At 42.1% G+C, this 24,034-nt stretch overlaps 2 protein-coding genes and 1 long non-coding RNA gene across 11 annotated transcripts in view; 1 reads left to right on the plus strand and 2 right to left on the minus strand.

Annotated features, from left to right (window-relative positions):
- The window catches only part of LOC102164066, a 42,764-nt gene extending 25,867 nt beyond the window's left edge, over positions 1–16,897 (plus strand). For 2 of the 4 annotated variants that reach the window (XR_002338588.1, XR_002338590.1), the window contains 3 exons: positions 7,019–7,216; positions 8,053–8,284; positions 9,599–10,576. This is a non-coding gene — a long non-coding RNA (uncharacterized LOC102164066). Of the gene's footprint in view, positions 1–7,018; positions 7,217–8,052; positions 8,285–9,598; positions 11,120–16,750 lie in introns of those variants that run through there. The other 2 variants (XR_002338591.1, XR_002338589.1) reach the window with 2 other exon arrangements.
- On the minus strand, positions 1,763–8,067 carry CH25H (cholesterol 25-hydroxylase). Of its 3 annotated transcripts, XM_005671263.3 has the most exons (3): positions 4,974–5,678; positions 4,665–4,880; positions 1,763–4,112 (listed from the first exon to the last, which is right to left on the minus strand). In XM_005671263.3, the coding sequence occupies exons 2-3, from the start codon at positions 4,691–4,693 to the stop codon at positions 3,341–3,343; spliced, it is 801 nt and encodes a 266-aa protein (XP_005671320.1). In that variant the 5' UTR covers positions 4,694–4,880; positions 4,974–5,678; the 3' UTR covers positions 1,763–3,340. The 3 variants fall into 3 exon arrangements, with proteins under 3 accessions (XP_005671320.1, XP_020928747.1, XP_020928748.1); XM_021073088.1 differs by having other exon boundaries at positions 1,763–4,880; positions 4,974–5,677; XM_021073089.1 differs by lacking the exon at positions 4,974–5,678 and adding an exon at positions 5,702–8,067 and having other exon boundaries at positions 2,825–4,880.
- Positions 10,817–24,034, minus strand: part of LIPA (lipase A, lysosomal acid type) — a 123,368-nt gene continuing 110,150 nt past the window's right edge. For 2 of the 4 annotated variants that reach the window (XM_021071782.1, XM_005671253.3), the window contains exons 7-10: positions 22,604–22,750; positions 21,438–21,509; positions 13,065–13,136; positions 10,818–12,288 (exon numbers count right to left, since the gene is read on the minus strand). In XM_021071782.1, coding sequence (XP_020927441.1) covers positions 12,055–12,288; positions 13,065–13,136; positions 21,438–21,509; positions 22,604–22,750 — 525 coding nt within the window. In that variant the 3' untranslated portion in view covers positions 10,818–12,054. 4 annotated transcript variants of the gene reach the window in all.

The raw sequence follows: 24,034 nt of genomic DNA on the forward strand, positions 1-24,034 counted from the left end.
CTGGGATGGACTAGTGATGGAGGATAGAATGAATGAAGACCAATATGATAAGTGGCAAATCTTTGTTTCTATTGCTCCTAGGATTCATGCAACACTGAATCAATACTTATCAAGAATGAAGCATTGTACTAGGGCAGAGATAAATACTGAAATGGTAGTGTGTGTGGGGGTATTTAGAGAAAGAGGAGAAGGATATATATTTTTCCTTATATTCTTATAAATATGGTGAGTATATCACAGAGTGTCCCTTTCTATACACACATAATACATATACATGCATGTATATACATGGTGTATATATACTATGGGTACATATATACATGTATAGTGTGTATAAGCTATGTTTGTACATATGTAGTGTTCATACATATATTGTGTATGTTCATATACAAATATATAGTATGCAAATGCATGTCTGTGTACATATAACAGTGTGTGGACATATAGTTTTGTGTGGTAGGTACATACAGAGTGTATATACAGTGTGTATACATGTGTTGTGTATATATGCACATACATATGGCCTGGCATGTATGTGATGCCTCTGTGTGCACCAGAATGCAATCTGAGCAGAGATCTGGAGGGTGCACCAGAAGATGGTAGGAAAGATAGCCATTACAAGAAACACAGATATTTTTTAATAAAATGAAAAACACCTTGAGGCTTGCCTCCCTGCTAAGGAAAGAGTGGAGCGCCTGAAGGAAGAAGAAACAACTAGAGATTTAGGAAGGAAAACAGCTTAGAGAAACCTCACTCAAATCAGCAAGAACCACATTCTAAGAGGCTGGTGAGCCGAAACAGATACCTTAAAAATCAAAGCCAAGGAGGAGTTTCCACTGTGGTGCAGTGGCTTAAGGATCCAACTGCAGCAACTTGGGTTGCTGTGGAGGCAAGGGTTGATCCTCAGCCTGGCGCAGTGTGCTAAACTATCTGGGTTTCCACAGCTGTGGCATAGGTTGCAGGTGCATCTCAGATTCAACTCCTGGCCCAGGAACTTGCATATGCTGAAGGTGTGGCAATAAAAAAAAAAAAAGAAAAAAAGAAAAAAGAAAAAGCCAAGGAAATGGAAAAGCAAGGGGTAAGGGGGAAAATCATTGGATTTGGTCAATAGGATGATAGCAGTGAACAGGGAGCAAAAGTCTCAGGAAGAGGTGGGGGTGGGATGACTCAGAGGTGAGGAAGTAGAATCAGGCAAACACAGACTTCTGTCTCTTTTCAACATTTTGGCCTTGAAAGGATGATGAGAGAAGCAGCTTTGATAAAAGGAGGATTGAAAATTTGGCTTTATTTGGCTCCCTGTGGACAGGAGAGCATCAACATGTGTGTGGACAGAAGGTTGTGGTCCTGGTGCTGTCCTGGTGCTTGCTTTGAAAAGCTTCATTCACAACAAACACAAATACGGCCGAGACCTCTAACCCATCTAGCTCTCACACATAGCAGACACAAATCTTTCGTAACAGCTCTGGGAGGTAGTTTCTACAATAATCTACATTTTACAGATGAGGCACAGAGAGGTTAAGTAACTTGTCCAGAGTTGCTCATCTAGTAAATCACAAGTCAAGATCCACCCCCACCCTGCACCCCAGGCAGTCTGGCTTTAGCATGTATTCTCTTAACGGACGTGCAATGAGGGATACAGAAAACAGAGCCTTTGACCTGCTTGATGCTTTCCCAAATCCTGTTGAGACGGCCTGGCTTTTCCCTGGCCAAGCAGAGGCCTTGAATTCAGGAGGGATGCTGTGTTTCCCTGGAGAGGAATAGCAGAGGAGAACATTTATTGGTGTTGCAGGGTTTGCAGCTGGCTGATAGAAGCCAAGAGGGGCACACGCATTGGGAAGGAATATGCCAGGCATTGCCAGACAGCCTGGCACTCTGATTGTGTTTTGCCATCCAGAATGGAGAATAGGAACATATTTCTCAAGAGGTTTATTTGGCTGACTGTGGATACCTGATCTTTAGACGGACTTTTCCATCTTTAAACAGGATAGTTTGGTGCATGTATAATGAGCCTAGAATTATATAGAAAAATGCCTTTCTTTATACTTTTTTGTCTACATTGCCTTGATTTTTTAACTTTACGTTATCAATCTAAATTATATCCCAAAGATAATATTCAAACAATAGGCAGCAGCAGGATGGGACACATGAGTGACAGGTGTGTGGTCAGTTAAAGGCACATTTACTGTCACAAGGAACCTTCAAGAACATCTGGGACACAATCATTCTTCTTTTACAGGTGAGGAACTAGGGATCTAGAGCACAAGTGCACTTCTTCTTTCTTTTAGAAAGGAATATGCAGTTTGCACGGATGTCTTCATTAAGAAAAGTGAACGTACAGACATCTCAGATTGCAGAAACAAAGTGCATGATGGTCATTTGTACTAGCTGGCTTTATGAAAAAGCCACATCTCTCAGCCCCTTTAAAGCACACGCTTGACAGCTTTGCAAAGTAAGGTACTTCACTAATTCTATCACCCCCAAACCGACCCCTCCCCCCAAATAATGAACTAGTGGTCCAGTGTTAAATCTCTGTAAAACGTTACAGAGTAAATCAGTTGCCTGTTACAAGGAAATCAGCTCAAACTCATTCAGAACAACAGTGTTTTTCCCTCCGTGAAATCCTTAGACCAAAACCAACAAACAGATCCCTCCTCCTGCCTCTTTCTTTCCTACAGCCCCTGCCCCCAAACCGGCCACCAGATTCCTTTCTTTCCAAGGTTGGACTGATGGAGGCTCCAACAAGAAGCTGCCATCCCAGTTCCCTCTTCCCATTGCAGTTGTTATCAGTCAAAATGCCAATGAAAATGCCAGAAGCCAGTGCTTGTTTGGTTTGTGTTTTTTTTTTTTTTTTTTAAGCACAAATAACATTTCTTTCAATATAAATATACAGTTCTATGAAAACATAGAAAAAAGTATAATAATCTTGGTCACTGTCCAGCAGGAACATGTTTCATTGTTTACAGAGTCAGAGATGAGATTCTCCATAAAAAAGTTATTTTAGCCTAGTTCTTGGACACTGTCAAACATAGTAAATTCCTTGTTCTACAAACAAATCTTTTTAGAGATCATTTAAATATGACAGTGATTTTTGGGTACTTTACACCAGAAATCAAGGCTATTGAAGTTAGCTAGAATTCTACATCAAGAATACAGTTGTTTATATACAAACTTTATATAAATTACTTTATCAAACTGTGAAAAAATACAGGTTTTTCCCATACATTTCTATCAGATAATAAGTTACTGACTGAAAGAAACAAAACAAAACAAAACACATCAAGTGTCTCTGCTGATTCAAGTGTGAAATGCACAGGATCTGAGCGCCTGGGAGGGGTGGATGTTACTTGGCATGAGCAGACCGCAGCGTTCCCAGTATTTTGTCCCAGTGTGTGAAGTAAGGGGCGAAGTTGCAGTTAAACTGGGAGTGATGTAGGTCGTGGTGTGTCACGCCCCCATACCACCCGAAAGGTACTAGTCTGTGAGTGGACCAGGGGAAGTCATAGCCGGAGTGGTCCTCCACCGACAGCCAGATGTTGATCACGTGGAAGATCAGGACGGTGAGCGGGTGGCACCGGAGCAGCATGATGTTCACCATGTCAAAGACACCCAAAGAAAGTAGCTCCCCGACACTCATGTACTGTGTGGCCAGTGCGAACGAGGACGAGTTCTGGTGGTGCATCTTGTGGAAGGTCCGGTACAGCCAAGGCACTTTGTGATGCAGCACATGCCAGATGAAGAATTCGGTGTCGAAGAGCAGCAGGCACAGCACGATGTGGCGCACCAGCTGGAGCAGCTCGGGGGCTTCTGGGGGCAGAAGAACCGGGCTTGCTGCCCAGTGCAACAGAGTCATCGGGAACACGAACACCACATGCTGGTAGAGCGTCAGCCCCAGGCAGGGCAGCAGCTGCCACACCGACGGCGAGAAGTCCGGGTGGATCTTGTAGCGCCGCAGCGCGGGCACCCACGGGCACAAGACATCCAGTACCACGAAGGGCAGGCAGAAGCCCAAGTAGGTGGTGATGGAGAAGAAGACTGGGAAGAAGGGCGACTGGATGAGGGTCTCCCAGGTCTTCAGGTGGTCCCAGAGGGGCTGCAGGAACAGCTGGCCGGAGCTGCAGAGGACGAGGAGCTCGGAGTTGTTGTGGCCGCTCATGGTGAGATTGTGTCTGGCGGCAGCTGCTGCTCTGGTCCTACGTACTTTTCTTAGGGCTTTCGGCCCCGCCCCATGTGATGTCAGAAGCCTCTTTTCCCTTTCCCGGCTTCTCAGAGCTTGCATAAATAAATAACCCCACAGAGTCTCGCTTAGCTGCTATAAATATACACCTACAGCTGCATTTAGTCGGTGTTTATGTATGTAATTACGCAATGGCACGTAGTAACTGCAGGATTATGTTCTGATTTTTTAATTGACGTACAATTTACCGAATACAATGCACAGAGGTTCAGCGTAGAGTTTCTACGAGTTTTGACAACTCAATTCATAGGTCATCACCACTCCCAAAAAAGATGGAGAATATTTACATCACCATCGAAAAGAGCCCCTTTGCAATCAAATGCAGAATTATTTGTATTTTTCAGTGCATACCTAAAACTGTCTTGCGTTTTAATAAAGACACACGTGTAACTGCATTTAAAAAAAAAAAAAACTTTTTAAAGTAACGTACCTTGCGTATTTCAGATCTTTTCCTTCCATTCGCGCTGTACTGATTTCACCAGCAGCGATTCACAAAATAACCTTTTGCAGAGAGAACTAATTGCAGGTCCCCGGCAGCGTACAGAGGCTCTCAGCGCAGGAAATCTGACAGTAAAGGTGTTCCCAGCGTTTCAGTGTTCCCAGTGAGGAGCTATCCCCGCCGGCTCGCTGAAAGCTCCAGATACCCCTGCACAGACCAAAAATAAAAATAAGTAAATAAACAAAAAAGACCCCAAACTAAGCCGGAGTCCCAGCGGCCCCGCGCTAGGGTCTCACAAACCTGCGACAGAAACCCGGCGGCACAGCCGCGGGAGAGGGGACTGCGATCTGCGATCGTTAGGCTTCGCTTCGAGAGAAACGAAAGAAAAGAAAAGGAAAAAAAAAAAAAAAAAGTCAAGGGCTGGATTTAATATCCACAGCCTGCCCAGATCTGGCTAAAAGTCGCTACATCTCAATTTGGTGTGGAAGCAATGACATCAGTAAACCACCCACTTTGTTCTACTTTGTGCGTTCCTGAAGCTAAAGGAGGCTGTTTATGGGACAGATGCTGTTGCACCCAGCCAGACCGTCCCTCCGCTGGCTTCGCGGGGCCAATTCGCCGCGAGCCCTCCATTCGCTTTCACCCCAACCACTCTTGGCACTGAGCCGACCTGGTGGGGACCTGCGCCTGAGGAAGTCGGTGCCGAGAGAGATTGGGGGAACCCCGGGACTAGCATGAAAAGCAACCTTCGCATTTGATCGGGGGACTTGCCTCGCTACACAAGAGACGCCCAGAGGATAGAAGTTTGGGATGGAAATTTTGAAGCCAGTTATCACTCCTAGTGCTAGCTTTGCTTCTTCTGTCTATGAAGTTGGGGCTAGAGCCTCACCCCACGAAGCTTTGCGTTTTCTTACCTCCCCCGCCTTCCCAGAGGGAATTAACAATAGTAGCTATCTCATGAGGCTATGCAAGCATTAAAGGAGAAAATAATGGTGGTGGTGATGATGACAATGATGGCAAAAAGGTACCTTGCAACGTCGGTCAGGTACTGGCTAAATGTTTTACTCCAACTGATTTCATCCAGTCCTTAGAAGAGCTGGGTTTGTCACACTGCCAAGAGATAGGCAGTATTGCTGTGGTCTTCCAGAAATAAAGTATAGTGCCTGGAACACAGTAAACATACAAATAAGACACATCTTTAAATGTGTGCTCCACATTTTACCTAAAGAATAATTGAGGAAGTTTGCCATTAAAATCAAAGAAAGTTTTGCAAAGAGAAATAAGAGATATAAAGACATGTACTATGAGGAAATAATACAATGAAAATATAGACCAACATATGGGCCTAGAATTGACATATAATAGTCCAATAAATAATATATAGGATATATAGGGAATATATAGGATGTTTTATGTATATGCACACAAACACACACATACACACACACCCCTATAAGTCAATTCACATTTCAGAACCTCATTGAACTGCCGCTGATGGAATATGGATATTCCTTGGTAGATGCCCATTCTCTAGAGCCCTCAGTCTCTGGCCCTATCACAGACTTTTTTTTTAAACCTCAGTCTGCCATAGAATATGATAATATTCTGCATGTGTCTTGATGAGATAAAGTTTGAAAAGCAGCTTTGAGCTTCTTGACAGTCAAGGCAAAAAAGGAAAGAGGGTGAATTTTCTAACGTTGCTTGGATATTTGTTAGCAGAGACAGGTACCACAGAGGACTTTGGCCTCCCTGCTGGTGGGTTTCGTCCAGTTAGTCAACCTGTCCTTTCTAGGTTCCTCTTTAATCTTTCTCCTCCTCCAGTGTTCTTTGCAATTCACTTTTAGGGCAACCCAGGCACTTTCTTGTTTCCCATTTTTCACAGATATCACCCTACCTTTGAATTTTGTATAATTCAAGCAGCTTCTCAGAGAGGAGAGGTTATTCTTTTTTTTTTTTAAAGTCTATTTGAGAATTACACTACACTAGTGAATGTATCTTAGGCCATTTATTAAGCCTTCACTCTTGGACCCTTCAGTGTTCTAGAGAGAGACCATCACCAGTTCACTTTCTCAGACTTACAAATGAATTCTGCTCAGAAGTAAAATTTCACTCACTCAAATTCGCCCTCAACATAAATTGTCAACCTTCAAATTTCCTTCTAGCACATGCTGTTCTTTTCTTGTGGTTTCAGCTCTCATGCTTGAATGCTTTGGATGCTCTCAGATTTTTTTTAAGTGGGTGGCTTAATTAGCTAATAGACTGCTATCAGGACTGACTCCTTTGAGCCCCAGCCCCAACCAACTCGTTCTTCTCCTTATTTGATTCTTCCATCCTTTATTACTAAGCCTGTCAGCATATTCTCCAGAAAATCCTGTGCAGCAAGACCTGGAAGCCACAGCTTCAGCCTCCTTGGCCCAGGCTCTCCCCTCTCACTCACAGCACTCTGAAAAATAGCCACCAGCTTCTCCGCCTTTCCGGCCCATGAAACCATCTAGGACAGAAGTTTGTGTCCAATTTGCAAGTGCAACTGTCTCAGGGATCAGGTAAGCTCTCATCAGCTGTCCACTGTCATGGAAGATGCTGAAAAAGTGGGCACGTCATGTTGGCCAACCAAAACCAGCATCCACTTAATGGACCCAAATAAAACAGCCCTATTTAGTCTTGACTAAAGGGGTGTCATTTCCTGAATTGGCAAACATGTGCCTTTAAAACACTCTGAATTTACACAAAATTTATTTAACAACCTGATAGATGAATAGACCTTTTTAGGGCACTGAGTCTAACTTCTAGGATTTTTTTCTCACAATGTCAAGCATTATACCTTGCATATAATGAGTGTTCAGAAGGTATCTGTAGACTCAATGCTCATTTTAGAAGATATTGGCTTTAGATCAAGGCTAAAAAAAAAGAGTGTGTTTTTTTGTTTTTTTCCCCTGGGGCACTGGTTGATGTCATTTAGCTCTACTTACCCACTGGGATGGTTTTCCATGGAAGAGTTTTTTGTTTTTTTGGTTTTTTTTAACTGACTTCTGGTGGTATCAGAATTTTGGCCACATTATTTCTTGTGCTTCTCCAGTTGATTTTGACTCCCTGTGTATTTTTAACGTGGTGTGGTCTTTCTGACAGTGTTGGAGAATAGGAATTCTTTCTTCCCTAACTGCTGTAGAGATCAAATCACTTTTCTGAGAGTACAACAATCAGGTCTGTACATATTTAACATAATCTCAAAGCTATTTGGTACCACCTCACCAAAAGATCTTGGATAATGCCCACCCCCCAGAAAATAGAAAAGGTAGTTGAAAAAACCTTGTACCAGTGACATCATCTCTTTTTCTGTACCTTTATGGTTTTTTTTTTTTTTTTTTCTTTCCAAATCTAGGTGAGACTGTCTTGGCATCTATCTAACCGAAATGTTTATTCCTGGGTATCAGAGATACATGTCATAACAGCTTACAGCTGTAACACATCAAACTCAAGAAACAATCTCAAAGATCAAAATCTAACCCCTTGTAAAGATGAAAACTCCATCTCAGAAGAGTCAAGACCAACTAAGGTTCGATAGAAACTTATAGCCAAACTGAGAGCAAAACCCAGCCAGTGTCAATTTCAAGGTAGGTATCTCTACTACAGGAATTTGGTATTGAAATGGGGCATCAAAGTTGCATTTATAGGGCTGTTTACAAAAGACTCAGAAAACATTAATTATTAACACCAGAACAGTGGAGGATGCTGATGAATATGGGGGGTGGGGGTGGTTGTTAACCCCCCAAGAGATTTCTTGATGCCCTATCCGCCACAGATGCTACTGCATATTTGGTTTTATACACTTTTTTTATGTTTTGATCCATCCGTCACCTGTAAGTGGTGCTTATACGAATATTATTGGAACTCTCAACCTGCTTAAAATATTTAAAGCATATAAAATCATCCCCATTAAAAGCACACCATTGCCTGTCAAGCAGAGAAAACACTTGCTCACGCATCAAAAGGGTGTTGCAGAGATCAGTCTTATGAGAAGGCGTCACGAACCCGGAAGGCACAGTGTAAAAATGCAGAAGTATTTGTTTTAGTACTGCTGAAACAAGTTGGCAAAGAGTTTTACTTAGTTTGGAATTAAACTTGAAATCTGCACCTAGCCCAGTACAATAAGTACTTGTGAATGGATCACTGACAAATTTTTAAAAAATGAGAATTAGTATAACCTGATGTTGCCATTCAGGGGTCATATATTGAAAATCTCTCCATATACCAATTAAAAAAAAAAAAAAAGGGGCAAGAGTTCAAATTACAGGATATTTCAAATGTTTACATTTAACAAAATAACACTTTTAATACCCACAAACATAAAATATTCATTGTTTGGAGATAATATCAACAGTCTTAATAAGTGTGAAGCCTTGGTTAAAGCCTTCCCCACTTCCTCCCTCATGGCTGAGGTTCCGATCATTCTTACCTATTAGGCAAGGTTTTATTTTCAAGTCCCTTTTGAGGCACAGTTATTCTTTGAGGATATTTTTCAGATGTTATGCATTAGGCAAGAATTAGTCATAATCTGCGATAAGAAGGACCACAGACATGGTTGGCCTTACCAATCCTCAAATTACCAAGTGAGTCCTAAATCAACCCAGTTCTCAGCCTGGCCCAGAAAAGGTTTGAAGTCAAAGCTGAGAGTGCCCCCTTATGGTGACTGAAGAAATGACTTCACTCTGAGTCATGACTTCATTTAGCAGCTTTGCTCAAGTAAACACAGGCTCTTGGAGTTCCAAGCTGACAGAATATTAACCAGTCTTCTCCCTGCCCTAGAGGTCTGTGGAGATCTTTATGTTCTTCTTAAAAAAACATATATCAAACCCAGTGGAATCAGAGTCACAACTAGAACCTGTTACAGAATTTCTTAAGGCACAAGCTCCGAACTTGTTTTGCAGGCTCCGCCGACGATGAGACGACGCTCCCAGAATGCAGCTAGGGTTATAAGGTTAAGGTAAGAGCCTATGCAGCTGTGTCAGGAGCAAGAGGGGATCAATAAAGGCAAGGGTGCCACATAACCCAACAGTAACGAGAACGACCATGTAGCCTCTCCACCTCTAGACTAGCCCACGTACTGGTGTACTGAAGAAAAATCCCCAAAGTTTGAGAAGGTGGTAAAAGAAAAACACTGCAGTAAAAGGATGACTCTATAGAATGTAGCCCCTGCTCATTCCCATGGTCTGGTGAATGGGAGATGTACTGACCCACACAAGCTTTCAAGGGCATGTGTGGGAGCCTTCAGGTCAGGAAGCAAAGAAGAGAAACCACGTCACCATTCTCCAGCGAGCAGCTTTCTTCCACGACTGGTGAAAACCACAAACAGAAACATCCACTCAGTGTCCCATTGTTTCTGGGACACTGGTTGGCCAAACAAGTTTGCCTTGGTCAAAGGAGAAAGAAGCACTCTTTCTTATGGGGACCTAGGGCCAGCAGAGAGAGTGGCATCTTCCTGGGGACGTGTATCCTTTGCAGCTAGCACAGTTTTACTCTTTACAATTTCACTTTAGTTGCCATGAAAAATCAGATTCCACTTCAGTTCCTCTCAGATGTTAACTTGTACATCTAATTTCCTTTAGCTCCATGACAGAAGTCCATCCTTTTTCACACATTCTGTCAGTCCACATAAATGTGCTAATATCCCAGGCTTTGTGTTAGATTCCGGGTATACAGAGGTGAGTGAGATCTTTCGTCGAGCTCACAGAGTGATGGGGCAGATGGTATTAGATGCCTGTATCTGTTTGGGGGACCCTATGGCGTTGTCTCTGCCAGCTTCAGTTGCTTCATTTGTCAAGGAGAGAGTTGGATGGATGGTTCTTGAATCCAGGGTTCCGCCTGCAGCCGGCCACTACCTTACATGGGGTTATCATGGCCTGGTCTCCCTTCACAGCCTTGGACACTGAAGGATTTTCCAAACCATCCCCTGCCCGTCCTTAGAGGTTTAAGACCACTCTCCTCCCCAAGGGAGAGGAGCAAAGGTTCGCAAGGCAGTTATCAGGGAGGTTTACAAGGAGTAAGGAGGAGGGGGAGAAGATGAGAAAGACAAGAGTAAGTCCTGCTGGAAGAGAGAGAGAAGTTGAGAATGATGATTAAAGGAGAACACATATGTGCACACAATCCTTCAGCTCTAGGAGACTGAACTTTATTGAAAAGTTTAAATGAGACCTTTCAAATGTTAAAAGGTCTGCACAAGATTACACTGTCTGCACAAATTAACCAAGTATTGTTCATCACTGCAAAGCAACTCTATCAAAAACAACAACGACAACAACAAAAAACGTAGCAACTGTCACTGTCGCTCTGACAGCACTATGAGGAAACAGGGCTGCAAGAAAAGCAGGCAAACATGGGCTTCCTGACACAGAGATGCAAATCAGAAGTATTAAAATTTGGACACAAACATGAGAAAAAAAACCCCAAAATGAATCCCTGAGCTTTCATCAGCATTTCTTTTGTGTGAAAATGAACTAGGATGCTACTCCTCAGTGGCGTAGTGGTCTCAGCTTCACAAAGGGCCTCTGAGCCGAAGCAGGAAGGGGAGGGGGTGTAGAGAGTACATTAATTTCAGGAAAAATAGTGGTATCATCTCTCCACAGGACTTTTCTTCTCAAACAAGTGTATTCAAGGTCTGCCACCCAGTTAAGAGTTCAGGAATACAGAGGGCTGAATGCATCCATCTTCAAGTTATTTAAAATATGGTTGTTCTTGTTGTCATTGATGAATGTAATTTATTTTTGAAAACTCCAACAAATTACTTCGCTTGGTCTGAGCAATTTAAACATTTGTGAAATAGTGGCTCTCCCAGTGAGGTTTGATAAGATTCATCAGAGGGGTCATTCTAACTGGCACGGCTGGAGTGTCACTGGATTGGACTCTACCTACGGCATGAGAACATGCGAAGGTTTCCTTTGGACCCCTAAATACAAGTCTGTTCAGTCAAGAGCCCTTTAAAGCAAAAGGATAAGAACTGGGTACTTAGACAATGAGTACCCTTCAAGTCAGTGTCAGATTATCCATCAATGACAGTAGCTTAAAAATCCCGACACGTGCCAATGTGTCCTGTGTCAGTGGTTAAAAGCAATACTGTATGGTCTAAATTATAAGAATAAACAGAGTAGTCACGACTTTTCACAAGTCAGTGACATTTCTGAAAGACTGGTTGAAGCATCGGCTTCATATTTGGCCACGACTCAAAAGCATTTCTAGTTCTAACTGGAGAGAACAGGGCATCTTCAAAGGTATCATTTTTTGGATCTAAAAATACAAAAGGCCTGAGAAAGAAACATAAGTATTTTAGAGACATTAAGCAGACAAGTTTTGACAAACAACCTGACAGTGAACGTCTCCAGCCTGGCTCTCACTGATATTTCCTCATTAGATTTATCATTTCATCATAGAGTTGCTGTGGGGCATCCAAGCCCCAGATGAAGTCAAGATGCTCCCACTTATGGATGTGCTTGTGGTACACCAGGTTGGGGATCTGGGTCAGTAAGACACTGACGTCTTGGACGTCCGCGAGCCAGTCCCGTCCCCCACTCCAGATAGCAGTCCGAACGAGCATGTCTTTCACGTTGTAAAGGGGAGGGTGACTCTGTAATGAAAACCCAAGGAAAGTGTTGTCTTTGTTGTTTTAAATGACAAAATACAATCTCCATGAACATTGATTAGTAATAACAACTGCTAGCTAAGGCGCTTTACCCTGTGCCCAGCATGGTGATGAGCTTCAGCTCAAGGGAGGAAGGCTAGTTCCCCAGGTATCATTCTCCCAGGTAGATTCACAATGCAGAGCCCAACCTAGTGGGTCATACCACCGCCTTCCCACCCTCCAGGATATGACACATGTTATAGAAATTCTCTAAGCCTCAGTGTCCTCCTCTTTAATAATAATGATAATAATCATATCTATGTCACAAGGATATTGGGAAAGTTAAATAGGAAAAACCTGGGCAGAGTACCTCACACTTCAGAGCCCTGAGCACTCAAAAAATGGCCAACCTACTTGCATGTGGAAAAAAAAGGTTTAGGCAATGCAATTTGGCCAAGACCCCCTCCCCACCACCCCAGCCCCCCCAGCTACTTTGTAACAGTCCTAGCTTGTCTGACTCTAACATCTGCGTTCCTGATCACTGTGGATGGATGACATGTGACAGAGACTCTTGTTTATGCAGAGCCAGGGGAAGGACAAAGTCCAACATGCAAACTGCAAAGCTTCAGCTGTTCTGGAATTGGAAAACAAAGGCTGTCTAGTCAACCCTCCCAAACATCTCCCCTAGCACTTGAGCCTAGCTAGAATCCTCGTAAGTCAGGCTAATTTCCTGGATGAGTTTTCAGAGCCCATTTTAATTCTAAAGACTTTGAAGTCTTTACCTGGTTGTAATGAAAGTAATTCTTGGCACTGCTTCCCCAGTCAAAGGCTTGAAACTTTTTAAATTTAACAACCTAAAAGAAAGGTAATTCGAGGGAAAACAGTTATCTAACACAGAAGTCTGAGGTAACACCATGGGTCACTAGAGTTGACCACATCCTCAGAAGTCAAGTTTACACGGATACCCAGATTCATGGTTCATTTCCAAACTGTAATTTAAAATAACATGGCAGGAGTTCCTGTCGTGGCTCAGTGGTTAACGACTAGGAACCATGAGGTTACGGGTTCGATCCCTGGCCTTGCTCAGTGGGTTAAGGATCTGGCGTTGCCATGAGCTGTGGTGTGGGCTGCAGATGCGGCTCGGATCGCGCTTTGCTATGGCTCTGGTGTAGGCCAGCAGCTACAGCTCCGATTCGACCCCTAGCCTGGGAACTTCCATATGCCATAGGATTGGCTTTAGAAAAGGCAAAAAGACAATAAATAAACAAGTAAATAAATAAATAAAATAACACGGCATTATTTTGCTCTCCTTTCCTAAATGACACAACTTTTCACTGTAAGATCGGGAAAGTACCTATTACATGACACAATAAAGCAGCTATACGCAGGTGCTGTGAATGATGCTGAATCAACACTGCATTCACTGGATAAAATTTATGCTGACATTTCTTACTGAAATTTGAATCTTAAAACTCTTTCAGAGTTAACTCTCTTACTTGGGAAAGAAATATCTATTACATGTAATATATGGATTAATGTATACTTATATTTATGGATTAATATGGATTTATATGGATAAACATATTAGTATATAAATGTACTACTTATGTATTAGCATACACATATTAACATTAACACTATATATTTTATATTCAGACATGAATATATTATATATAATTACATATAATCCCTATATTACCCATATATCCATTCTATTTGACTAGTTATGTTATATTTTAATTTTATTTAACACTTTTTCTTGAGTACCAGTATAATCACCAAATCACACTGCACACCAGAACAATTCTTATTAGTTGAAGATACCAGAGTCATGAAATGTATAAGAAACCTATACAAATTGTATATGAAATTTAAATGTATCTTTATTTAGAATAGCATGATATAAAAATATTAACAAAAATTTACTCACTCATAAATTTTGAAATAATGCAAATCCATACCCTCTTTATACGCCCAAAATAAAAATATGTCAAGAATTAAATCCAAAATTGGAGAACTAAGAAATAGCAACAACAACAACAACAGCAATAACAACAACAAAAGACAAAAAAAAAAAAAAAAAAAAAAAAAAAAAGGAGTTCCCGTCGTGGCGCAGTGGTTAACGAATCCGACTAGGAACCATGAGGTTGCGGGTTCGGTCCCTGCCCTTGCTCAGTGGGTTAACGATCCGGCGTTGCCGTGAGCTGTGGTGTAGGTTGCAGACGCGGCTCGGATCCCGCGTTGCTGTGGCTCTGGCGTAGGCCGGTGGCTACAGCTCCGATTCAACCCCTAGCCTGGGAACCTCCATATGCCGTGGGAGCGGCCCAAGAAATAGCAACAACAACAACAACAGCAATAACAACAACAAAAGACAAAAAAAAAAAAAAAAAAAAAACAAAATTGGAGAACTAAATGAATTGGAATCTGTTCCAGCTTTGGCCAGAGGGTGGCGCCTGGTAAATGGGAAAAACCCTTTAACTGCTTTTGATTTAAGTGAAGTTTCAGTCTCTATCAACTGCATAAAATTCTACTGTTTTATGCAATAAAAAAACCAGTGTGAGATTGGGTACTACAGGGGAAATGTTTAACATCTGCTTTTTACATTGCAAATGACATATATTAATAACTGAGGCACATTTAACAAGCAGAAGGTATGAATTTACAGCACCTGCTAGTGCATCTGTACCCTAGCTCTTAATTGTCAGTGAAAATATATCAATGCAAGATGGTCTGCCCCTGCAGACAGACATCAGTTTATCGCTTTCCCACATATGTCTTTAGCATTTATACAAAGCACTTAAGAGTGAGTGCAGAATACAGAGGAAAAACATGCCTAGGGTTCAGACTAAACTTCAGATTTGACTGTTGTGCTAAGAGTCATAGGACTTCAGCCCCTTGAAAGGGCATTTCAGAAGGAGAGGAAACATGACCATGACTATTTCTAGTAACAAATACCTGGAAATAAGCTAACATTCAATGACAGATAATTGGAAAAATACACTGTATCACATTAATTCACACAACAGTATGTTACTGTCATAAGTGTAAATATAATAAAATAGAAAACTGTTCCTAAATAATATTAAGTGGAGAAAAGTCAGAGAAAAAAACATGCACTATGGTTATGCTTAAGTGATAATCACATACAGATAAAAATCAGGTGGAAATGCTTATAATGTGAGAAGACTTTTCCTCCCGATTTCCACCTGATCTTTTTCCACATGTGAAGATTTTAAACTTAAATTCATTTCAAGGGAGTTCCCGTCGTGGTGCAGTGGTTAACGAATCCGACTAGGAACCATGAGGTTGCGGGTTTGATCCCTGGCGTTGCTCAATGGGTTAAGGATCCCACATTGCCGTGAGCTATGGTGTGGGTCACAGACGCGGCTTGGATCCTGCGTTGCTGTGGCTGTGGCACAGGCCTGTGGCTACAGCTCCAATTGGACCCCTAAATTGGGAACCTCCATATGCCGTGGGAGTGGCTCAAGAAAAAGGCAAAAAGGCTAAACAAATAAATAAATTCATTTTAAATTATTTTAAAATTATTTTTACATCTTGTTGGTAATGCAAATATAAATAGTTTTAACTTTTCTAAAGTATCATACATATGTGGAAGTCTTAAAGATACACGCCTACCCTCTGATCACGAAGACTACAAAGACTATGTCCTAAGAAAGTAGTCTGCCTGATGTATAAGGACAGACCTCCAATTCAAGAATATTTATCCCAGGATGTTTTACTACAAAAAAAAAAAAAATCATAGTAATAATAATAGTAACAATAGTAATTCAAACAACAAAAAACTGTCTTCAGTTACAAATATTTTAAAATGTAGTTATTGACCTGGAAAAGTATTTTTGATTATGGCAGAGACTGCTATTTGCTCCTCCAATACCCCTTCTTGCCTTCTTCCATTCAGTAATAAAATTCCTCAGGTCTTTGCTAAGCATGTGGTTGCCAGGGTAGCAACCACATCCCTCAGGTGCTTCCTTCCTGAAGGCTGGAACTGCCGTGGAGGTGACACAGCTTCAACCCAGGCAGAAGAGGCCAGCACCCTAGGGATGGCTGAGCCACAGGACAGAGGGGATGGGTCCCTACATGACTTCCTGGAGCACAGTTACACCCCCTCCTCCACAATCCTGGACCACTGATGTCTCAACTAGATTCTGAGAAAGAAAATGATGTCTTTAGAGGCTGTATTTGGGGTCTCTGGTACAGCAACCTGTAGCTAACAAATACAAGGCTGTTCAGCTAAATAAAAAAGAAAGATATTTAAAAGTGCACATAGCATAATCCTACCTTTGTAATGAAAACAATTACACCAAAAAATTACAAGACTACACTGACAGAGTTCAAGATATGCCACCCCAAAATACGCCTCTCTGGCATAATGATTCTTTTGAGTTAAAGGCCCTTGCATAACAGCAGATGCAAGGAGGACATTAACCTTCCTTTTTCTTTCTAAAAGGAGACAAAACTCTCTTGTGAAAGAAGCCCTTCCTACACCAGGAAGAAGAAACATTATTACCACCAGATTCTGAGAATGGAGGCTGAGAAATCTGTACAAGAGCGTGAAAATAAAATAACACTTACGTCGTATAAGTTTCCCCTATGTTTTAGTTACTTTTTCCACAACTGCTACTCTTTCTTCAACCCCGTATATAAGCCTCAGGCCTAATTATTTCTCTGGGTCTTCATTTTTCTTGGGAGGGCTCCGGTGTACACGTAAACAAAACTTGTATCCTTTGCTCCTGTTAATGTGTCCTATGGCAGTCCTAGTCAGAAACCCTAAGAGGGTAGAGGAAAAACTCTGCCTCCCCTACAAAACCCAAATACTAATAACAGTAGTTGTCTCTGGAGGTAGACATATGGGTGATGTGTTTTCTTCTTTGTACTCACATATTTTTAAAAATTTCATAATGACCATATATTATATGTATAATAAAAACTAGGCTAACTAGGCTTTTTATAGCCTTTTTTCTTTTTTTTTTTTTGGCCGCACCTACAGCATATGGAAGTTCCTGGGCCAGGAACCGAATCCGAGCCATGGCTGTGACCTACACCATAGCAACAGCAACCCTGGATTCTTAACCCACTGAACCAGACCAGGTATTGAACCTGAGCTGCCACAGAGACAACACTGGATCCATAACCTGATGTGCAACAGCGGGAACTTCTACAGTGTTTTAAAGAGCCTACCTAAAGTATATTTTGGATTTTGTAGGTTTTGAACAATAGAGAACGAACATCAGACCATATGAGGTACTTATTAAAAATGCAGATCCCAAGGATTCCCTGCTGGCACAGTGGGTCTAATATCCAGAGTTGTCACTGCTGTGGCCTGGGTTTGATCCCTAGCATAGAAACTTCTGTACGCTGCAAGTGTAGCCAAAAAAAAAAAAAAAAAAGGCAGGAGCTCCTGTTGTGGCTCAGCAAACATGAATCTGACTAGCATCCATGAGGAGTTCAATCCCTGGCCTTGCTCAGTGGGTTAAGGATCCAGTGTTGCTGGTGGTGTAGGTAGCTGATGTAGCTCAGATCTGGCATTGCTGTGGTTGTGGTGTAGACTGGCAGCTACAGCTCCAATTAGACCCCTAGCCTGGGAACCTCCATATGCCACAGGTGTGGCCCTAAAATAAAATAAATTAAAATAAAATAAAAGCAGATCCCAGGGACATACCCCTGGGAATTCTGATTCTCAACAAGTCTTGGGTAGACCCAAGAATCTACATTTTTTATAGCACCTTCAGTAATTCTGAGCATCACTGTAAAGATAAGGACCAGCCTTCTTCAAATAGGACCAAGTACCTGGGCTTTGGGGCACAGCTGGCAAGAGGGCTAGAGATTCTTCAGGGTCTCTGAAATGTGTGAGGTTTATAAAGAGAATAAGAAGATTTGTAAACTAAATTAAAAAAAACCCAGTGAAGAACTAGGTATTAGAACTGTTGAGAACTGAATGCTATTTACTTAAGCAAAATATCCACTTCAAAGTATACTATAATATACTATAAGTAAAATGGCCTTTAAAGGCACCCCCAAACTCTACCCCTTCCCAACTTCAAACTGAGTTAGTTATAGTGCTCAAGCCTGCCAGCACCCAGGCCCCACAGGCCTTCAGCAGAAACTTCTCCCAACAGGTAGCCGGCTGCTCACCAGCCTGTCCTGGGTAGACAAAGAGAGGCAGTCCTTGGCCAACAGCCCAGAGGGCACAGGCCAGGAAGATCCTATGACACAGTTGCACAAAGCAACTTTTTTTTTTTTTTTTACAAAGGGATGACCTAGGGAGCAGAAGAGCAAAGGGCACGGCTGCCTTCTGCAGTGTATCTGGGTTCAGAAGCATTTGTGAGGCACATTCCAATGTCTTAGGACTTAAAACCACAAAGGTCACCCCAGGGCCTGAGAGCAGCGGTCTGAACTGCAGCCAGCAGGCTTTGATCCCAGCTAGCTGCTTGAGTAAAGGGCTGGCACAAGAGCAGAAGCCTGGACTGCGGCCAGCCCAAGAGCTCCAGGACAAACCAGCACCCAGTGGAGGCCCACTGCAGGAAAGGCTGAGGGAATGCCATGCATGCTGTGACAGCCTTGGCCATCACATTCCCAAGGGCCTGTGAAAGGTCAGGGCTAGTGGTCACCTGTACTGTGCTGGGGTGTGGGGTGCCACATGTAGGCAGCCAGTGTCTGCCCTCAGTTTGGCTCAGTCATCTTCCACACAGGGGAGCACTGACTGCTTGAGACAGAAACTAGGTCCTTCTGAAAGATGTCCATAAGGTAAGAGGGTAACATTGCTCAAAAAGATAGGGTATTTTGATGGCAGGGTATAGAGAGAAAACAAGCGACTGTTAACAGACATGTGGCCGAGGAGCAAAGCAGGGGCCTGAATGGACACTTGTGAATGCACATTTGAGGGCCTTTGAAGGTTTCAGGACAGTGGCCTCAGGGCCAAGTGTGTGTTCTCCAGCATGTCATGAGCTACCTGCCTTTCAGATGCTCCTCTTCTAGGCAGAACTCTGGCACTGAGCCCCCTGACAGTTAACACTGGGCTTTACAGCCACTATGGGGCTAAAAGCCTCAGGCACAGTCCTGCCTGGTTCCCTAGGGATGAGCCAAGGAGAGGAGAATGAGGGCACTGCCAACCGGCAGGTTCCTGGGACAACTGAGGAGGATACTAAAGCTCCAGCGATGTTCTGGATCAGTGATTCCCAAATCTGTTTGGGCAGAAGAATCTATTGGGCAGAAGCTTTTAAAAATACCAATTCTCTGGAGTTCCCGTTATGGCTCAGTGGTTAACAAATCTGACTAGGAACCATGAGGTTGTGGGTTCAATCCCCGGCCTTGCTCAGTGGGTTAAGGATCCAGCGCTGCTGTGAGCTGTGGTGTAGGTTACAGACGCGGCTCAGATCCCGAGTTGCGTGGCTCTGGCATAGGCCGGTGTCTACAACTCCGATTAGACCCCTAACCTGGGAACCTCCATATGTCGCGGGAGTGGCTCAAGAAATGGCAAAAAGACAAAAATTAAATAAATAAAAATAATAAAAATACCAATTCTCCTCACTCAGTACCAAAAAGAAATGAACTACTTACTGATGCATGGACAACCTGGGTGAATCTCAAAATTATTACGCTGAGTAAGAGAAGTCAGGCAAAAACGCATGTATACTGAATGATTATACTTAAAACTCTGGAAAGTGCAAAATGACCTATAGTGCCAGGAAACAGACAGGAGAGGGTGGAGGAGGGTATTAAAAGTGACCTCTGCGGATGGCAGATATGTCCACTATCTTGATTCTGGTGATGGGTTTGCAGATGTGTATCTATGTTAAAATATACTACATTGTACACTTCACCTAATTAGGCCTCAAGAAAGCTTCACTTAGGCCTCAAAAAATAAAAGTACAGGAGGTCCCATTGTGGCTCAGTGACAAACCACCTTGTATCCATGAGGGCATGGGTTCAATCCCTGGCCTCACTCAGTGGGTTAAGGACCCAGTGTTGCCAGGAGCTCTGGTGTAGGTCAAAGACTCGGCTCAGATCCCACATTGCTGTGGCTGTGGCGTGGGCTGGCAGCTGCAGCTCCAATTCAACCCCTAGCCTGGGAACTTCCATATGTCACAGATGAAGCCCTAAAAAGCAAAGGAAAAAAAAAGAGAGAAAGAAATAAGTCCCTGACATATTGTTAGGTGAACAAGAGAAAGCTATAAAAGAGTAAGAAGAAAATCAATCAATCAACCTCTACAATTTTTATTTCTATCTCTAACCACTGAAGTAATATGCAGCAAGAGATGTAGAAGAGAATGCAAATCCCTGGGTACACATTGTGTATATCTGTGTGGGATTACAGAACAATTTTATTTTTCATCTCTCTTTAAGAAAATTCTCTTTAAGTTTTTATTGTTATACCCGTATGTAATTTATAAAATTTTCTAGAATGAACATGCATACTTTTGTGACATGTGATCAAACAGAACTCTATTTTAAAAGTCAGTGTCTCTCATTTATATCCATGATATAAATGATTTATATCCATGACACTCTGGTTTATCCACTGATGTTTCAGGCATACTGTGTTCATGGATCAATGCTGAAACAGCAGCTTCTCTCTCCAGAGCTGTTTTAAAAATCTTGCTTTCTTTTATTTATTTTTTCTTTTTCTTTCTAGGGCCGCACCTGCAGCATAGGATGGATGTTCCCAGTCTAGGGATCAAATTGGAGCTGCAGCTACCGGCCTATGCCACGCCACACCAGATACGAGCTGCATCTGTGACCTATGCCACAGCTCACAGCAACATTGGATCCTTAACCCACTGAGTGGGTTCTTAACCCACTGGGCCACAACAGGAACTCCTAAAATCTTGCTTTCTGAAGCAACACAGAAATAAAATAAATCTGGATCTCAATGAAAAAAATGACAGAAGGGAGGGGGAAGAAAAGAAAAAACAAGTCAACCCCAGTGGCTGTTCGGCGAACTCCCCTGTAGTACAGTTTACAGGGAGGATAACACCAGCAGCGTGAACATAGTAACAGGAGCCCAAGACTGTAGGGAAGGAAACCAGCTCAGACGTGTAAGCAGACTGACTACCTTTCCATTTGCTTCATGGAATACACAGAGCTTTCTGAAGCTGATTTTCCACAAACCCCCACTGCACTCCCAGAGTGCCTACCTGGCTCCAGTGTAACATGTCTTGCACAGAAGTTCCAGCAGGAGAGTGTGCTGTATACACAGCCACTCTAGACTGTAAAATAAATACATAGAATTAAAGAATGAAAACAGCATGAAGGAGGAACTGATGATAAATATATTCTATACTTTAAATCACTAAAAACTACCAAGCCACAATCACAAATACATGAGAGAGCAGAAAAACAAATTCTTTCACTACAAACACATGTGAAAAAAATACACAGAAGACAGATGAAGGAAATACCACAACATCATAACTGGGGCTGTATGGGTTGAGATTACTGGTCATTACTAGTTTCTTTTTCATATTTTTCTGAATTTTCAAGGTTTTATATGACAATCACACCTTGCTTTTTTGCTTTTGGTCATCAGAAACAAGAGAAATTAACAACCCTTTGAAAATTCCCTAGAGACTTCATTCTAGGATTTTAAAAATTTGTTCTCAAAATACAATATGAAAAACTACAAATGGATTTAGAAATACCAGCGCAGTGCCAGCCAAGGGTTTACATTTTGTGAAATAAATAAATAAATGCATACACGTGTGTGTGTATATAAATGGCCACTCCAAATTTAAACACAGTAATTTTTTTTTTAATTTTCAGGAGCTGTTTACTTTTAAAAACTTTTTACTATAGTTGATTTACATCATTCTGACAATTTCTGCTGTATAGCAGAGCGAGCCATCTATACACTCTTTTTCTCATATTATCTTTCATCATGTTCCACCACAAGTGACTGGACATAGTTCCATTTGCTATACAGAAGGACCTCATTGCTTATCCATTCTTAATGTAACAGTTTGCATCTATTAACCCCAAACTCCCAGTCCATCCCACAACCTCCCCCTCTTTAAAGAAAAAAAGGCACTCAAATAAAAATAAATATCGAAATTTAAGTGATGACTGATCTCCTCACTTAACTGTTTCCAGTTACAGCGTAGGAAGCTGACAACGGCTGGCCTGAGGCTACACAAGCAGTATTCCCGTACTTGCAAGGTTGATTCTTGTGCCTCTTAAATGCAAGAACTTTTAGAGCTCTAATGAGGTCATTCCTGCCTTCCCACATCCTCCAACACAAACAACATTCACAGATAAAATCAAATCACGGAAAGCTTAAAGCAAATCTTATTATAAACATACATACCATATTTAAATTTCTCTCATTAAATCCACACAGAACAAAAACGATGTTTCCACAGAGCTCCTTCAGGATGACATGAGCGCAAACATGTGTACTCAGCCACTTCAAAAATGCACTCTGGGGAAGAAATTCTTTGACCCCAAATAAGTCCTACAAAATAAAAAGAACATCCCAGCATTTCATTCTGGTACACTGGCTTCCAGGACCCCCCTCAGAAGGAGACACATGCCAGCTGTCTCCGTGGATGGCCTCAGAAGAGAAACAGCAACTGGTGGTCATTCAAACTAAGATACCCATGTGGTCTGTTTACTGAGGCAACAGCAGACATTGTAGATGTGCAAAGTCTCCAATGAAGAGAAGAAGACAGAAAATCAAAGAGGTCCACAGAAGACTTTTACAGTAGGAGAGGGCTTTAATGAGGGCCCAACCCAGGGCCTCCCCACAGACTTTCATCTGACTGTGGTGGATTGGTAGTGACTTCTGAGAAAGTCAGTTGGTCAGCAATGCATCTGCCTAGGACACATACATCTAATCCAATTCTACTGGCCATTGGGCCATATCCCTCCTGCTGCCTTTTGGGGTTTTTAAATACTTTTTTTTATTATGATAGAGTACATGTAACACAAAATTGACCATTTTAACCATTTTTAAGTATTCAGTTCAGTGGTCTGCAACCATCACCACTATCTATTGGTCTCCAGAACTCTTTCAGGGTCTCAGGCTGAAACTCTGTACCCATTAAACAATTAACTCCCCATTCCCCCTCTGCCAGCATGGCCTGTTTTTATAAATAAAGTTTTGTTGGAACACAGCCATGCTCATCTCTTTACACCTTGTCTCTGGCTGTTTTCACATGACAAGGGCAGAGTTCAGTAGCTGCAAAAGAAACCAAATGACTCAAAGACATTGACTATCTGGACCTTTACAGAAAAAAGTTTGCTGACTACTGGTCTACATCAAACCAGACCTCAATAGCAACTGGACTTGTGCTCTAGTATTTCTGGGGCAATCACGATGCCCTCCAGGTAGATCTTCATGTACTTTTACATTAGGAAACTGGGAAGAGATCTTTATGGTGAACCCCCATTTTTTCCTTTATAATTTACATTTTTGCTGATGCCTACTCTATAGAGGGGCAGAAAACAATGAAAAATTCAAATGTCTACAAAGGCAGTTTTATGGCTGAATTGTGGCCCTCCCCCAAAAAGATATGTTGAAGCTCTAATTTCCTACATCTCAGAAGGTGACCTTATTTGGAAATACATCTTTCTCAAGGCACTCGAGTTACACTGTTGGATCCTGTCTATACTAAAACAAAACAATAGATTTCTCTCTGGACCTATATAGGTATGTAAGTTCACACACAAGGTCTCTAGGAAAAAAAACCCCAAACTGAGCATGGTGCTTAATTTTGAGGAAAGCACTAGGAGAAGC

This window comes from Sus scrofa, chromosome 14 (assembly GCF_000003025.6).
Source record: "Sus scrofa isolate TJ Tabasco breed Duroc chromosome 14, Sscrofa11.1, whole genome shotgun sequence".
Lineage (NCBI taxonomy): Eukaryota > Metazoa > Chordata > Mammalia > Artiodactyla > Suidae > Sus > Sus scrofa.